Consider the following 18,739-nt stretch of genomic DNA (forward strand, 5'->3'; position numbering starts at 1 on the left):
ATGTCAGCACGTCGTCTTTTGCTTTAAATTGAGTTGTAGTCTTTAGCCGAGAATAAATTTAATAACATTTGACCTCTTAAGTGTTACATTTATGCAATGTTTCCTTCTAGCTTGTAGTATCTTAAAGGGGCTATGCAACATTTAAAAACATTTGCTCTAAGAAAGAGTTTGGTGAAACATTACAACTAGCGGAAAAGGTACTAAAATGTTTCTACAAATGAAAAGACATAGGAATTTAACCATGTAATAAAACGGCAACCATTTTTGCACAATGACCTCATAGTCCGTTCCTTACACTGGTATACTAAGTTGTCATTATTATTCATTTGTAAAAGCTGTTTTTAAAGATTGAATAAAACTTCGTAGATTGTGAAGTGTACGTCAAAATTCCTGAGTTTGACCATAAATGAAAACGGATTTGTAACAAATGTGGCATAAACTGTTGAACAATAGGAAGGAGAAAAACTGTAAGAATTTCACCTGAGCAACTACAGTCAAACCTGTCTATAAAGACCACCCTTGGGAGAGCAAAAATATGGCCTTTATTTGGAGGTGGGTTTTATTCAAAGGCTAAAATACACTGTAAATTTTAAATGGGAATCAAAAATGTGGTCTTTAGAGCCAGATGGTCTCTGTTTATAGGTGGTCTTTAACACAGGTTTGACTGTATGCTCCCAATATGAACAACAGAAAGAACAACAAACGATATGGATTTTAACAGAGCAACTATTGTCCCAGTTTGATCCACAAAACGGTATAAAATCGATATAGATTTTACCTTAGCAAATACGGACCCACTTTGTACAACATAAAGAATAAAATTGATATGAATTTTACCTTAGCAAATACGGACCCACTTTGTACAACATACATCATAAAATCGATATGAATTTTACCTGAGCAACTACGGACCCACTTTGAACAACATAGAGAATAAAATCGATATGAATTTTACCTGAGCAAATACGGACCCACTTTGTACAACATACATCATAAAATCGATATGAATTTTACATGAGCAACTATGGACCGACTTTGAACAACATAAAGAATAAAATCGGTATAAATTTTACCTGAGCTACTATGGTCCCACCATCAAATGGTTTCTTGTCGGTACAAGAATTAATATTTGCAAACATAACAACTGATAACAATCCAGCTATGGCGGCTATAAGACCTGCTTCTGCTACCCGCATCCACTTAAACTTTATAAATCTGTGTAAAACATAAGCCAAGTTGATTTAAAATCTCGTTTATTTAAGAAAGAGATAAATAATGATTTTGTATAAATGATCTCGCCAACAGAGAATATACAATTTAATGCTTATAAATCATAGACTACATAGGTTTTAGGAATACATACAATAAATGCAATATTCGGGTAAGAAGGAGCACTCCAATTACATAAACTTGATTCATGAGAGGTATATAGATTATACTCTAATATAAAGTCTAATCGTAGAAAAGAAAACAAAGATGTACCTGTTTCTAAAAACTGTAAGTTTATAGTTGAGCACAACAAAAACAGCACCTAAAAGACCCCCTGAAATGTAAATACAATAGGGTTATCATTAATGGTAGTTTGATCTGGTCTGGGATACTCTATTCGGCTCGGGTTGGATCGCACATGGCGCTGACGCGCCGAGTGTGACCAGGCCTGGCAAGATCCACAAGTTTTAGTGCAGAATACAACATCAAAGATCTAGCTACTGTTATAGTAACCCTTATTATATACTTCCATCTTTTTGTTTGTTGTACTGAACACTGGATATATCAATTGTGTGTGCGCGCTATTTATAGAACTGTGTTAGGTCAGGAATATCAATTAATGAAAGTAGTCCAACAACACGCACAATATAGGATTTATTGTACAATACGGAATATGTTTTCTGCCTGTTCGTATTTACTTGTGAAAAGTAGGCCGTATTTCTTACAGAATTTATACAGGTATAAAAATCGTTCAATATATAGTATGTCCTTTACTATTATAAAGTCCAAGCAGTATCTCATTTTTCTATCAAAAATGTGACACTGCTTATAATAAATTCATTTGTTAATTGAACAAGACCAGTTTGGGCTTATCGTCTGATTTACTATGGTTCAGAGTTCAAATGATCAGGGATTTCATTATAAGAATATAAGCCAGAGTGTTTAAACATCCGAGCATATGAACAACTGTCAAAACGTCACGTAGAACATACGCCTTGCTCTAGAGTTGAACGCACTGCCTCACAATTCATAATCCTTGCTCTTCCTACTGACCAAAATGCCAGCGGTAATGATATTGTAAAGTGTTAAATATAATGCACGAAAAATGTTCTTCTGAATGAATAGATAGCAAATGCAAGTCCATTAACTAGTAGCAATGCCATCCATCAGAAAAATGACCGGAGATACGTGCTGGAATTTGTGCGCAATTTAATTATAAACACACATTGCTCATGTATTCCTCATGAAAAGCCTGCCTTGTGCTTCGACAGTCCAAAATTAGTAACATGTACAATCCTACTATCCTCTACACTGACGATCTCACATTCTTACCTACAACAGCCATTAACAAGAAAACTGGAATTTCCATCAAGTCAAACTGTAAACTCTGGAATAAAATAGAAGAAACTGTTAACACCAGTAAATACTCATAGAAGTGTAATAAATATTCTGATGATGCGTAAAATACTTGTAAATGTAGCTACATAATCAAGAGATGTCATAGTACATTTTTCATACATTTCTACAAAAAGACATCAAAAGCCGTATTATAAATTAAGCTAGCATCAGGTTCACGAAGTCTAAAAAGTTGAGTGTAATTCATTGTTAAAATAAAATTAGAAATAAGATATGGACTATTCAGCTTATATTCTCATATCGAGGTTTCAACGCAATAAGGGCGTATCTACATATAATTATTATATGTAGATACGCCCTTATTGCGTTGAACCCTCGATATGCGTGCGTGTATTCATCGTATTTAACCGCCCGTGTATCTGTTTTACATGCTACAGAAGAAAACGTTTTCATCATGAAACAAACCAAAGTAAAATTAAAAAAAAAACGAAAACAAAAAAGAGAAATAAACCTGTCTTCATTCCAAAATAAGACAAATGAAAATATATAATGAAATATACTCGATTTTAACTTTTTCTTTTGAATCGAATCATTTTGTTTCGATCCTAGACCCGATATTTTTGCCTTCAAAAAGTATTTATTTACGTTTAGCAAGTACCTCGAATAAGGTATCGGACTCTTATGTAAGTATAATGTTCTACACAGTCGCATACATATATCAAAACCTCGACCTGTCTGTAACACATAGGTAAAAACATGAAACTGCTTACTGGAAAAACATCAAATCTGACTAAACCAGGGGCAGACAGACGTAATGGTGTTCCGTGAAATGCACTCAGTAGTAAATTAGTAAAGAAACAGGCGATCATAGCTGAGAAAAACTGAAAAAAAAGAAGAAAAATACTGGGTAATAAATAGTTCGACTTACCCTATTAAAGTTTGGTAATGCATGTGTAAACTCTTGCTCCACATAGTATACACATATTTCCTCTTTTAAGTAGAGTAGTCAGGTAGAATGTTTGCAATTCAGTTACCAAAAGCTTATGTTACATTTTGTTGTAAAATAAAAACCAAAAAATAAAGTGTTACCATCCCGAGTCATTTCCTTTTAAATAAATAGTATCAAAATGATACAAAGACCATTCACAGAGGAAACCGTACAGAAAAGACTGAAATAAATAGGTTCAAAAATGATTCCTTGGTTCTCTCAGGAAAGTAAAAAGAACTATTATGAAATTGGTCGTAGATATTAAAGTGGTAATATCATATAATTGTATACATTGTATAGTATTAAATAATATAACGAAGACAGTCATGGATATGAAACTGCAAATTATACAATTGTAGGGACTGTACAGCTTAATCAAAATAATAGTTTGGTTGACGGCAATAGGGAACAGAAAAGGTTTAAGCCATACTATCACGTACCACCCTCCAGGTAAGCGCATTACTCCAGAAGCTTGCAGCCTCTTCAAGGGAGAAGAGTGTGCCCCCTACCGGAGCCCCAAAGGCAGCGGAAACCCCTGCTGCCGCGCCTCCCGATACAAAATCTCGTATTTCATGGTCATCACGAAATCCTTCATATATCTATGATAAAACAAAACATACCATGAGGGAAGACAAGTATACAAGTGTAAATAACATTTTTTATGATCTCTTCTTGTAGTTCTGTAGTTAATAAGACAAATACCTATTCTTACGATCTCTTCTTGTACTTCTGTGGTTAATATAATACCTTCAGATAAGTTAAATTCAAGAGGTGAAACATGATTTTGAAAAACATTGTAATATCCTCTTTCTTAAACTCTAAGTTATCAATAAAATCCTCTTCAACACAATTGCCGCACTGCTGTTAGGTGCCGATGTCACTGCTGACAGACTAGGGTAGTGGGTTCGTAATGACAGTCGGCAATTTCCGTTCATTTACGCATGTCACTGCTGACAGACTAGGGTAGTGGGTTCGTAATGACAATTGGCAATTCCCGTTCATTTACGCATGTCACTGCTGACAGACAAGGGTAGTAGGTTCGTAATGACAATCGACAATTTCCGTTCATTTACGCATGTCACTGCTGACAGACTAGGGTAGTGGGTTTGTAATGACAATCGGCAATTTCCGTTCATTTACGCATGTCACTGCTGACAGAACTAGGCTAGTGGGTTCGTAATGACAATCGGCAATTTCCGTTCATTTACGCATGTCACTGCTAACAGACTAGTGTAGTGGTTTCGTAATGACAATCGGCAATTTCCGTTCATTTAAGCATGTCACTGCTGACAATCTAGGGTAGTGGGTTCGAAATGACAATCGGCAATTTCCGTTCATTTACGCATGTCACTGCTGACAATCTAGGGTAGTCGGTTCGTAATGACAATCGGCAATTTCCGTTCATTTACGCATGTCACTGCTGACAGAACTAGGGTAGTGGGTTCGTAATGACAATCGGCAATTTCCGTTCATTTACGCATCTCACTGCTGACAGACTAGGGTAGTGGGTTCGTAATGACAATCGGCAATTTCCGTTCATTTACGCATGTCACTGCTGACAGAACTGGGGTAGTGGGTTCTTAATGACATTCGGCAATTTCCGTTCATTTACGTATTCTCCGTAGGTGATTTCGGCATTCCCCTGTTTTCATTTAAATATCTTTTGTTATGGCCGAAGGATGCCGAAATCGCATACGGAAGATATGTATTTACACGAAAATTGCCGATTGTCATTTCGGGTTCATTCCCTTTAGAAACGTACATAACGAGCTAGCGTGAGGTCGGTGGTTTTACACCCAGGTACTCGCCCGTACCTGACTCAATGTCTGGTTGTGACCTTGCATTTATAAAGGGAAAAGTTTTGAAAGCGTATGATCCGAATGGACAATGTTTTAACGTTTCCTAGTATCCACTAACACAAACACTATATAAAAGCGACTTACTGAAAATCGTTTCTTCCTACAAGGAAGTCTGACTCTGCCTTTACCTAGACCTGCAGCAATTATACTTCCAGAGTGAGCCATAGGACCCTCCTGTACAAACAGCACAGAAAAACGGTGGATGCATTAAGGTGACTTAAGTGACAAGTGTATCATTCGAACATTTTCTCTTTTTGTAAAAATCTTGTGTATAATATACAAATAATTATCTACAAGAATGGCAGTGAATTAGAAATGAGTGTGCAGGAATGAATTAGTAAAAATGATCAGAAAGAATCATTAACTAATTGTGAACAACATTTTTTGATATATTTTTTAAGAAAGTGCATTTACTGTGATATTGACAACAGTCTTGTTTTAATAAGTCGAAGGTTTATTTGAAATTCGCCATGACAAGTAGGTCCATACCTTTCCACATGCAAGACCTCCTAAAATTGACATGATCACGCCTCCTACTTTAGCAACAAAACATTCAAGTGTCAGCAAACCTGGAATCTTCACTCCATTTAGGTAGGATTTGATGTATGGAACGCCGCCGCCGAATGCCATCGGCTGAAAAGCCACCGAACGATAAAACATTTTGTTGTACACTATCTTATGACATAATCATGTTGAAACATTGATATCTGAACAGAACTCAATAGGCAAAGTCAAGTAAGTGAAATTAAGGACAAAATAGACAAATAAAGAAAAACAATGGGAGACAGCATTTGAATCATCATTGGCAAAAACACGACTGGGGATTGTGCACAAACCTTCAGTGTTAGTCACTTCCAAGTACAAACAACAATTCCTCTGAAAGGAAAATGCCTAGATCGGATATATTTCTAATTTTTGTCACAGATACCTGAAAATAAACAATCAATGCTGCCCCAATACAGGATACTGCAACATTGATACCAATCCATACCAAGGTTGGCTGCCACAGACACTCTTCTTTTGAACATCTGTCCAATACTGAAATACTAGTTAAGGTATTTTCTATGTTAAACAACATAAATTACACATACTACTTTCAATCTAACATTAAGCGATGTAAAATTGTAATGTTCGTAAAACAATTTAAATTTCCTCTAAAATTGCATCAATTAACTGTTTTAACAAAATATTACCAGCTTAGATTGTTTTAATCATAACTGATGTTATCTGTGATTACCTAAAATATAACGCTATAAAATAGATTTAACTTGTTAAGTCACGGTTACATGTTTTTTTTTCAACCAATCACATGCAAAACATTTTTAATTTTTTCCAATACTTATACATAAAAGGTGTACAAACTATACAATGAACAGTAAACTTCACATATGATGAAACACGGTTATTACGAATTTTCGGTTATAAGAAACAGTTTAAAATGTCCCGACCGCAGCCCTTCTTTGTTCAGTACAAACTGAAATTGTTACAGCTAACATCGCAGCTATAACGAATTAATCGGATAATTATACGGTACACATTTCCATGTCAAAATGTTAAAAAGCACGTTGAATACAGCGAGCCCCAAAAGAAATTTCATACAAGGAGTTTATATAAGTATCGGGTAACACAGATTTTAAAAACATAGCATTGTTGTTGCTACATCGCAATGACATTTAAAATCTTATACAGTGGAACTATTAAGTTTTGAAAAAAAATAATGTTTTAGGTCGTCTGAAATAAATACGTGTAGTTAAGTTTTTTGTGTGTAATTCTCCTTGTAAATTGTCCAACCTTTTAGGCAATTTAAGAATATGTAATCACCAATAAAAAAGGAACATATCTCACAGTAAATGGGTTGTCAAATACTTGCATGTCGTATGACTTTGTATAGAGACCGTACAAGAGTTCTTCGCGTACTTTGATTTTTGTAAATATAATGTGATTTACACGCGCACCGGTAACGAGTAAAAATGTAGACAAAGGACTTAATGTAGGAATCTTTGCAATGAATAAATGACAGTCGATCTTAGTCATAATTATACTGCTAAAGACGTGTGCGATGCAGACTGCATTTATATTGTTACTTTCTATTGATTAAAATCCTCTCGAAACTGGTAAAATTATTGCTGAAATTTGGACAAAGCTCAGTGTTTGTCTGCTGCGAAAAGGGCTTAGCCTACTATAAAAGATTCGGTGTAAGTTATATTTTACTGGTACTGCTAGTTAGTAAATTCATACTTTAAAACTCACGTCAGAAAAATTTGGACAGTCTGGTTCGATTGAAAAGTTGAAAAAAATAGATCATATTTTTCTTTACAGGAAAATGGCCATTGGCTTACAAAGTAAATACACCGATAATCCGGAGAACTCCGAACATGTCATAGTCACAGAAATGGTCCAGTTCAATTAATATAGTCGTGTAGAGAATAAAGGTGTCCTTACACAGCCCAGATTTAGGCTTAACTGTTATAGCGAGTGGGTAGAGTGTCTGCCGTTAGTGTGAGAGGTTTTGGGTTGGAGGCCCGGTAAGAGCTTAAATATTGGCATTCTGTTACATGTATATTTGATGGTTATGGAACTGTTCAATACGTCCTATATTTTAGCGAACAGTTTAATGAATCAAAGTTTAGCAATTCAAATCATTATTGAATGTAAAATGAAATACACCTAGTACATGGTCAGCTTTTAATGAGAATTTTCAAGAATTCTCTCCCTTAATTATTGACTGTGTTAGCAATTCCCTTCATATTGGATTGTCTCCCTTACATTTGCTAAAGTCATGACCCAAGCCAGTAATTCTTTGTCATGGATTTTACATTGATCTAAAGTGTTGCTTTGGGTTATACATGGAAATTAAGGTAGCATGTTACCCCATAGAAAGCTACAAAACATGTAGCCAGTTTTTATAAATCATGTTGTTTATAGATTCATATAGAAATATTATTCTTGTAAAGATTAAAACATTTCTGTAAAAAAAGAAACCATTATGTAGTTATACTAGCTTATGATATTGCAAATTTGTGTTGTCCTATAACAGAAAATGAAAACATTAAAATTAATAATTTCTTTTCTTTTCTTTTGAAACTTTGAATGTCGCTAAACATTGAAATCCGAGAACTATTTCATAAACGAGCTTTCCCACAAAAACTTGTATAATAGTTTTTCCTCGAGAAAAACGAAACTAGTGTGAGGATACATGTACATGTATTCCGATTTTGTTTGAATGTTCTTGTCCATATAACGGTACTTTTATTTAACTTTCACGCCTAGAAGTTTACTCTTTAAAACGTGATAAAAAAAGTAATAAACTAAACAATACTGTATTTGACTGGCAATGGCAAAAAAAAAACAACAACAAAAAAACAAAAACCCGAGCAATTTAACAAACTTAGAAAACACACATGTTAGTAAAACACGCACACATGTTTTATTAACTGGCCTTGATCCTAGGTTTTCCATAGAAATCAAGGAAAGAAAGAATCTATTAATTATGAATCAAGTTTCTGATTTTTCTTATCAGCATTGGTGTATGTGTATCATTGAGATCCGAACTCATTTTCTTTAAAATTAGCTCTGATTCACCTTGTCTATTTATCTATAGTGTCTAAGTTACTTAGTCTTGTGTAATCACTGATATACATATTCAGATATTTGTTTGTACATACTATACAATGCAATCATGAAATCAAATTTATCCGTGTAACCTAAAGTCTTCAGCTGTAAAGGTGGCTATTTTGCATGCTTTCCACGAACAAACCGTGACAAAAATGTAGGTCCTACTAAAGAGATAATCCCACCGAGCAAACTCACGGAAAGCATGCTATTATAAATAGTTTTTGTTGTTTTGTTTTCAAGCTTGGATTTCATTTCTAAAATACTAATAAGCTTTGATAATGTGGCAGTTGAGTCCAATAAGTCCAGGGGTGTTCAAAGATAATCTGCCATAGATCTATTGTAAAGCAATCATTGGATTTACCTGTATTGGAAAATAAACGGTGTCGATTGTATTGAGGTCAACTGCCACATTATCAAAATTTATTAGTAGAAATGATATTGCGCGTCTGTTAATTTCACCCTTTCTTTGCAAAGCGTGGAAACCATGCTGTGTCTTTTGTTTAAATAAATGTACACATTCTCTCCCCCACTCACCAGCTTTCAAGGAGCGCCTAACTTGCAAATTACACCATTTCAAAGGAAAACTATTCTTTGGTGTAGTTTTTCTCCTGTCGTCGAATGTTTCAATATTCCAAAGATTTTAGCTTTCAGTCAGAAAAACTGTAATTTATGTTGATTCGTATTGTTCTCATAAACAGTTTGGTGAACAATCAAAGCTTTGTTCTAATCTGTTCTGTTCATTTTTTCTCTCTATTTTTTTTTACTATGAGACAATTATGAGCATTATTATTTCAAAAGACTATATTGAATCGTACGTCAATTGTTGGTATATGCAGTTCCGTAAATCGTTACATCAGAACTTTAAGAAATCCACAAGTTTTTATTTCTTGATACACTTTGAAGTTAAATGGAAGCAAGAAGCCTTTACTCTATTACACTTTTAATTATGCTATTGTATTGTTTATAAAGTCACGAATACCTACATATGTGATAATAAATTGTCATGCTTTGGGAAATATAATTTATTTGCCTCTAAAGTAAAAAAAAATGAAAAATATAGTGATTTTCACTATATGTTCAATATAAGTGATGCTGATACTTTTTAAACACAATTGGAAGCAAGAAGATGTTAAGTTAGAATAAATATTTTCACATCAAACTGAATAGAAGAAATTGATGTATACTGTCATATCTGGTAAAATATTCACAAACCAAAACACATATTTGAAATTAATCATTGAAAATAAATTTCCTATATAATCTATTGCTCAAAGTAATATCAGCAGGGAAACCAATACTGATTATCGGATAATTTTCAAGGGGGACAACCTACTACGATAAGCCAGTCAAATATAATAAAAGCTGGGGATGAATAGAAAATATCCGATATATTATGTCCCTTTGTTGTTTCTGCTCTACATGACCAAGAAGAGTTACATTTCCTTGATCACAAAAACATCTTTTAATATATGAAAATATTAAATGTTTATAACTATGCACTTTTGCTTACAATATCATAAATATATCTATTTTTTGAGAAATGTATGGCCATTTGCGTGCATTTTAAAGCTTTTTTACTTCATACAGGTCTATGTTTGGAAAAAAGAGTTATCTCTACTTTGTAACGTTGTAGGGACATTAGGATTTAATTTGGTATAATTATATGGTATATAATACAATTCCTTCTTTGGATTTTATCTGCTACAACCTTGCGGTCACGCAACAATTATACATATATTTGCTATCTGAAAAAAGCATAATAATTATTACGCGAGACGAGTCAAATGTTAAACATTTCAGTAAAGAGTCCTATTCAAAAGCTTTTAGGCGTGTAAATGTAATTTTGTCTATTTTCTTTACCAACATTTTATCAATTTTTTACATGGTATAAATATAGTACTATAGATCAGTCAATGACAAATAATAGTCCTACCAGGTATTTATCTATGCACCTTGAATGACACTTATGGAAAAAATGAAATAATTGTATGGTTGAAAACTTGGTGATAAGTCTTTTTTTTTTCTTTCAAGGTAAATATTGAAGAGATTTCATTTTTTATATTTGATTTGCGATTGGTGCACAAAACATAATGTGTAAATATTATTTGCTGATATCATACAAAATGTATGTATTTGAAATTGATTTGACAGTCAGATTATGCAATTTTCCCTATTATCTATTTCTACTTTGGGTTTTCATTTTTAACAATAGCTTGTTTGCAAGAGTTATTAAACGGAAATTGTATAAGAATAAGAAGTTTAAGAAAGGCTAAATCAACACGCTTAAAAAACGACAGGTCAAGACTTTAGATTAATTTCGACCTTAAATGATATATGTAAACATACACCATTAGTATTTTTTTTATAATTTAGAATTTTAAATACTATTTATATTTGTATATTGAGTTAATTACAGAAAATCCGATAGCGAAAACGGTGTTTGATTTCAATATTTCACGTGTTCTGAATTTTAACAAAATAAAGGATCAGATAATAGGATAATCAAACACATATGAGCCGTGCCATGGGAAAACGAACATAGTGGCTTTGCGACCAGCATGGATCCAGACCAGACTGCGCGGATCAGGATCCATGCTGCTCGCTTTCAAAGCATATTGCTATTAGAGAAACCGTTAGCGAACAGCATGGATCCAGACCAGACTGCCCGGATGCGCAGGCTGGTCTGGATCCATGCTGGTCGCAATGCCACTATGTTGATTTTCTCATGGCGCGGCTCATATTACATAAATGTACGTTTTTGCAAAAACACAGAGACAGCAGGTAAATTCGAAGCAAGTTCAATCGGCCAATTGCTAAACAAATCATGTTTCTAATGAAATTGTTACCTATATAATATATTATTAAACAAACTGCGGCTATAATGAACACAGTTTGCTGGTTCCGTTTGGTTCGCTATTACCGGTGTTGGCTGATCTATTTATAGTTACATTGAAAAGGTATTAAAACATTAAGTCAGATAGAGGCCATGGAGTGAAACCATCGTCATTAAGAAACCATTGTCGATCCCTGTGCTCCTTCCGTATTCATAATAATGAAGACTTCACTTCATCGCTTCTGACAGTTAGCGCACATTCTTATAATGACGTCATTAAATCATTGAACTATAACCCGTCATAAAACTGGAGGATGATAAACACCAGCCATCAAGCGGTCATGCGATAGATACGTTTAAATTGATTATCATTAAGCAAGCCATTCAAGAGCACTGGAGCAAATTCAGAAAAAAATTACAGCACAGTCCAAGTTTGATAAAATTTCACCATCCGGATCATGATAGAAAGTTGTTTACGAATGAATGCCAGACGACCTGGAAAGCTGTCTGGTCTGTTTGACCAAGCTGAGCAAAAATAAGACGAGTTAAGGATACGGTTTTGTATAAGCTTAAACTTGGCATGTCCGACGGTCTCGACAACAATGTGAACGACAGTTGCTAGCAAGGCGGTGCATAGGCCTGTGAAAAAGGCAATCACCCAGCGATAGATTATCTCCATCTATAACAGAAAACAGACAAGAAATTACAGATTCCTCGTGTAAAAATAAATATAGAGTTTAGAGAAGCCAATGCGCAAAAAAGAATTAGTATGAATATATTACAATATGTAAAACGCAGCTATAAAATACTTTACATATTAAATTTAATTCTGACAGTTATATCGAAAATTAATCTTAATCTGCATGTAGGCAATGTTCTACATCTGTAATGCATTAGTACCAGATGTATGTTATTCATTTACTCGAAATTTTGAGATACGTAATTTTGTGTTGAATTAAATGTATAGAAACAGATATTTGCTAATTATGTTATTTGTTCTTTTGTAAATTAAGACCAATCATTTCCTTTTCCAGTTTTTCCACAGGTCGATAATCTTGTCTAACACATGGCATTGGCGATAAATTAAAGTGATAAACATGTCTAACACATGGCCTTGGCAATAAATCAAAGTGATTAAACGTGTCTAACACATGGCCTTAGCAATAAATCAAAGTGAGTAAACGTGTCTAACACATGGCCTTAGCAATAAATCAAAGTGAGTAAACGTGTCTAACACATGGCCTTGGCAATAAATCAAAGTGAAACAAACATGTTTAACATATTACCTTAGCGAAAAAGAATAGATTTATAATCATGTCTAACGTACGACCTTGGCAATAAATCAAATTGATAAACATGTCTAACAGATGACCTTGGCAGTAGACTAAAGTGACAAACATTCTCCATATAATAACAAGTTCAGTCTTACTTTTACGTTTGGTTTCTCTTTCTCCTGCCGATGTAGTTCATTTTCAATTGTATCATAGTTCAGGCTCTGAAAATAACAACCATTCTTTGAAAACGTAAAATATTGACTCTACAAATATCTATTTCTATAGAAGATGTCTGTGGGTCTGTGGTAGGCAGGTCTGACCACACAGATAGAGACCAGGATTCAAATTCCGGTAGCGATTTATATACCGACACATGTTCAGTACCGAGTGATGACTGAAATCGGTACTTTTTCCAGCAGTATCGGTCTGTACTCGTGCTGAGGATGTATATATGACATAAGTCGTGATTTCAGCTCCATGCTTTCGAGGGATGAGGAACCAAGCTATTAGAGATAGATGAGACTGGTGACATCTTGCATTTAACTTACTTCGGGAATTTCCTAAAGTGATGTAGATAATGGCTATAACTTGATATTTACCCTTCGAGACGGGAGTATTTATGAAATCTGATTCATGTGAGTTGTACAGTTGATGTAAACTTAACTTGATTGATTGTATTTTCACAACTACTACACATTTATTTTCCAAATATACGGCAGAAGGTAGCATGTGAAAATATTTTTTTCTATGTCCTGTGCACGAATTGCCGCAGCAGATTGTGTGCAGGAGAGGGTTAAGTCATGTTATCTCGCGCGCATGACTTTCGAAAAACTTTCTTACATGTCTGAACTAGGAAAAAACTTCTATTTTTTGCGGAGAAAGGGGAACTCACCTCCCACTTGGACACAATTCTTTTCCTAAATCTTGTTTTGACACTGTAATCTTTAATCCTTCTAGATAGATCCTGCAGAATAAAGTAATATTAATAGCTAGGGTAAGATGGCACTTTTCGCTTACCAGAATAGTTTTCTGTGCTTTCACCGGTGCTGCCAAAACACGACATACAACCTGGTGTGCATGGTGTCTCTCTTGCTGTAAATGACGTCTTTAAGAAATTAACACTAGAAGAAAGTAATTCCTTTGCTGTTGTTTTTTTTCAACAAATAATCAAGGTCTTCGAGTGAATTGTCACCTGATTTATCAGGGTTCAGAGTTTAGATGCGCAGGATTTGAACCACGAGAGCTTTAGCTATTACTGTTTTATTGTTTATTTTATTACTTACATAGTTTAGCATAAAAGGACGTTACAACTGCTGTTATTGCTAGTATCGCAATGGCATTCGTACTTACATAGTACAGCAAAACAGAAAACGTGTGCTATCTACCTGCCATTTACTAGAAAACAGTGATGTTTATCTGCCATTTACAGTGCTATTTACTTGCTTTTTACTAGACAACAGTGCTGTTTACCTGCCATTAACTAGAAAACAGTGCTATTTACCTGCCATTTAACTAGAAAAAAAGTGCTGTTTACCTGCCATTTACTAGACAATAGAGCTGTTTACCTACCATTTACTAAAACAGTGCTGTTTACCTGCCATTTACTAAAAATAGTGCTGATTACCTGCCATTCACTAAAAACAGTGCTGTTTACCTGCCATTTACTAGACAACCGTACTGTTTACCTACCATATACTAAAAACAGTGATGTTTACCTGCCATTTACTTACAATAGTGCTGTTTACCTGCCATTTACTGGAGAGCAAGGCTGTTATGCTGTTATTTGTCAGTGTATCTGTGGGTGAGATCGGGGATTCAGGAGCACATAGCAGTTCGGAATGTTCATCTATACTGTCGAATATCGGATGTTGACTATCACTGGGTGAAATACTGGCAAGATCGGAATCTGTAACTTCAGTCACGGTAAACTGAAATTATAAACCAAACTATATGAATTCTCATAATTGAGTCGCGCCATGAGAAAACCAACATAGTAGACTTCGCTAACGGTTTCTCTAATTGCATAGGCTTTAAAAGCGAACAGCATGAATCCTGACCAGACTGCGCGGACGCGCTGGCTGGTCTGGATCCATGCTGGTCGCAAATCCACTATGTTGGTTTTCTCATGACGCTGCTCAATTATAATTATGTCCCATAATGTTTTCAATTCAATACTTTACTCTGTAAAAACAATTAATATGGCGGTCCAAAATTTGTTTCCAGGAACATTGTTCGAGTCACCCCATACTTGGTCTCACAGCGGACCGCATCTGGCTAGGACCCAACTGAAACAATTGACAGGATATAGTGTTCTACACATGGGCAAACTTGCTTATGAAGTTTTGTTAAGTGTTCATCACTGATCTGTCATTAAATTACTGTGAAGACAACTGCATACACTACTTAATTGATATTTTCGAAAACATCTGAATCTTGGGAGAACATATAATAGCCTGGGAGAAAATATAATAGCTAAGTGTCATTACTCTGCCGCAATGTTGGATGAATGTCAGGAAAGATACGCAAGCTTCGAAAATTCTGCTAGAAAATTATAAGCAAGCATAGACCAGAAAGTTTTTTTCTCTCGTCATGTTGTTATAAAAATGTTGGTTCTGTGGGTTGTTGTGAGTATGCTTGAAATAAGGTTATACATCTGAATCCTTCGTTCTTTTTTCACAGGTTATACCTGATTTTTTTTTTGTTATTTCATAAATGCATTGCATAAAACTATCTCTTTATCTGAAATACGAGTTCAAGATTCGTATTGGAAAAAAAGTTGTACGTAGTTCGCATTTTAGATTTAGATCTGCAGTTCATTATACAAATTGCAAAAAGCTTAGGTATTTTGCAATTTAACTATTGAGAATACCAAGCTCAAAATAGTTTGTAGTCATACCAAAGAATATTCCTCCGGCCAAAATCGATAGCGGTCAGATTTTCTAAATAGAAATAAGAAGAGCATGTACACATTTTACTTAATAAAAAAATTACTAAAAATAAGAAACCTTAGGTGCAAAAAATATTACAAAAGTTCAACATTTGAATCATCACACGTTAGTTTTAAGTAAAATTTTATCTTTATATTTGATTCGTTCCTAACATGATATTTGATGCCATCATTTCGTCATTTTTCCCCTTCTATTTTCCATATAAAATGTGTAAAAACCTCATACATGCGTTTCTTTAAAAGCAATTTTTTGTATAAAACCATTGATATGAAAGCTTAGGTGCAAGTAATTTCCTACTCTCATTGAATTTATCTTTTGATTGATATTTATTTCATTTTTGTGCAATAAAAATTTGATTCGTTCTCAGACGGTTTATTTCTACTAATTTGGAAGAAAAATTAACTTCAGCTTGAAGTTGTTGTTGTAGCGTCATAAGCAGACGATATTATTATGCGCGTGAACATGCGGTATTGTGATAAGGTTAAAGTAATGGTTTAATCAGTTTAGTTAATTTGTGTTTTAAAGTTTCATTCGTATAAGTTTTATTTAATGTAATTTTACTTCGCGAGTAATTCATTTTGTGTTAATATCACAAATTAACAACATATGAAATTCAATTAAATATTGCAATGAATATTTCGGTTTTAAAGAACTTAGGTACTTTGCAATTTAACTATTGAGAATACCAAGCGCAAAATAGTTTGTAGTCACAAGTTCCAATTTACACTGTTTTGCAGTCAGTCAGTTTTGCAGATCCTTATTTGAATTGAAAAACGAAAATGAGCTTGAAGTTCACGATTCAGATTGTACTGAAACTTCGCACGAATGTACATTCTGATGCACTACACATTTAAGAAGAAATTCCAGCAGTACAAATGTGTTATAAAGAAAATTATAGCAAACTGAATATTTGCCGTTTTAAAGTCTAAGTGTAACTTTTTCACACATTTGACAAACATTATAGAAACCGGTATCGGAAATAGGATTTAACAAGAAATTAATATACGGACAATGTGGCAGCCACATTTTAAACAAAGCATTATGAGCATTTAATCTATAGCGTTAAAAAATCTAGGGTAAAAGTTACAGTATCATTCTACACATTGTAAACTTTTCATCAATATACATTACGTACTTACCTGCATGTGATCGGTGCCTTTTTTCACTGATTTTTCATTGAGAGAATTACACTTTATATCTATAGATCCATCTGTATTGTTGTTATCTATAATTACATTTATATCTCTGCCAGAACAGTGCCTAGCACATTCTATATCTTGAGTCTCGGGTTTGCAATCGCATTCATTTTCTAATTTATCATCCGCATCAACTCCAGTACACATTCGACAGGGGCTACCTTTTTCATGCTTAATATTACTAACTCCTGAAATTTCATTCCCATGCTTATTTCTTCCCCGCCAAACTGGGCTGTCCATTTTCTCAAGACTCATTTCCTAAATATCACCACGTTTATTCATAGAATTCCACCTTCATTTTGGCTTTTACGCACCGATAATGGTAAATGAAAAATTCTTCGTATATCAAATGCACCCGTATAACTGAACAGTTTTAGAAATCCCAATGAAATCTAAATTGATTTGGCACCTAAATTCCTCTACAAAACTGTTCTGTGGTATCTTCAGGTAACAAGCGCTGGATTTCACCTGGCAAATTACATTGAAAGAGCTGTCAAAATTGCCTAGCTACTGTTCACTGATTAGATAAAATGTTTTAACTTTTGATCGGTGTAAACACTCTCTGTAACAGTTCTACACAGTAGATCAATGATTAATCTGTAGCTATTTTTGTTGTAAGTATATATACAACGGGTGGAACTGATATCGGTTTAAATACATTATGAACCATAGCCATTTATTATAGCCTACTTCTTTTCACTGTAATTGCAAAATGTAAGATATTGCTTATACAAATACTACTAGTATTTCTATCAGAAAAAATACGGTCTACATTTAAAGGCACTGGCCTCTAGTTTTTGGTTAAAATGATCTTTCTTTAAAATTGAAGTTTGGTCATATTACGAACATTAGATTATGACATTTTGTGTCGAAACTATCTTAAAAAGGCCAAATCAAGAAAATAAAAAGATGCCTACATCGGAAGTCGAACCCGGGCCGCCGTGTCAATAAGAAGTCCGCAGCCGTTACCAATACAGCCATGTAGGATTATGTATTTAACGGCAATTAAATATATAGATCTAAATGTTTATAATAAACGCTTTTCGATTTCCATTGTAAAAATTAGTAAAAACAAGCCAGACATACTATAATTTATTATTATTACATACTTAATTATACACTCCGTTAATTTTCCATATTGACGTTTCAGTTTCATATCGGTCATCATTTGTGACGTCAGTTTCATGCATGTCGTCACGTTTAAAAGTTCCTTAACGACGACATTATCCACCGTGTCCAAAGTATACGTCGCATTTACGGTGGGTACGCTGCATACATGGTATATTGTACGCTCCATTACCGGCATTTCCTGTTGATTTTGTCAACATCCCGTATAGTGAGGTAAGAAAAAACTACTTATTTTCATTAAAGTTCAAGGTGTTCAAAGAAGCGATATATTCAGTACGAGCTGCAGATCATTCAAGCTCCCCATGGTAATGTGATGTGATTTTGGTCAGTAAT

General features: G+C 34.2%; 1 protein-coding gene across 1 annotated transcript in view; it reads right to left on the reverse strand.

Moving 5' to 3' along the window:
• The window catches only part of LOC123528807 (H(+)/Cl(-) exchange transporter 7-like), a 37,323-nt gene extending 19,462 nt beyond the window's left edge, over positions 1 to 17,861 (reverse strand). The window contains exons 1-13 of the mRNA XM_053521631.1: positions 17,222 to 17,861; positions 14,880 to 15,062; positions 14,027 to 14,098; positions 13,290 to 13,355; positions 12,416 to 12,539; positions 6,341 to 6,450; positions 5,902 to 6,045; positions 5,497 to 5,586; positions 3,994 to 4,152; positions 3,336 to 3,446; positions 2,542 to 2,596; positions 1,483 to 1,543; positions 1,074 to 1,215 (exon numbers count right to left, since the gene is read on the reverse strand). Coding sequence (XP_053377606.1) covers positions 1,074 to 1,215; positions 1,483 to 1,543; positions 2,542 to 2,596; positions 3,336 to 3,446; positions 3,994 to 4,152; positions 5,497 to 5,586; positions 5,902 to 6,045; positions 6,341 to 6,450; positions 12,416 to 12,539; positions 13,290 to 13,355; positions 14,027 to 14,098; positions 14,880 to 15,062; positions 17,222 to 17,533 — 1,629 coding nt within the window. The 5' untranslated portion in view covers positions 17,534 to 17,861. The remainder of the gene's footprint in view (positions 1 to 1,073; positions 1,216 to 1,482; positions 1,544 to 2,541; positions 2,597 to 3,335; positions 3,447 to 3,993; positions 4,153 to 5,496; positions 5,587 to 5,901; positions 6,046 to 6,340; positions 6,451 to 12,415; positions 12,540 to 13,289; positions 13,356 to 14,026; positions 14,099 to 14,879; positions 15,063 to 17,221) is intronic.
• Positions 17,862 to 18,739: the final 878 nt, after the last annotated feature.

Source organism: Mercenaria mercenaria, chromosome 13 (genome assembly GCF_021730395.1).
Source record: "Mercenaria mercenaria strain notata chromosome 13, MADL_Memer_1, whole genome shotgun sequence".
Classification (NCBI taxonomy): Eukaryota; Metazoa; Mollusca; class Bivalvia; order Venerida; family Veneridae; genus Mercenaria; species Mercenaria mercenaria.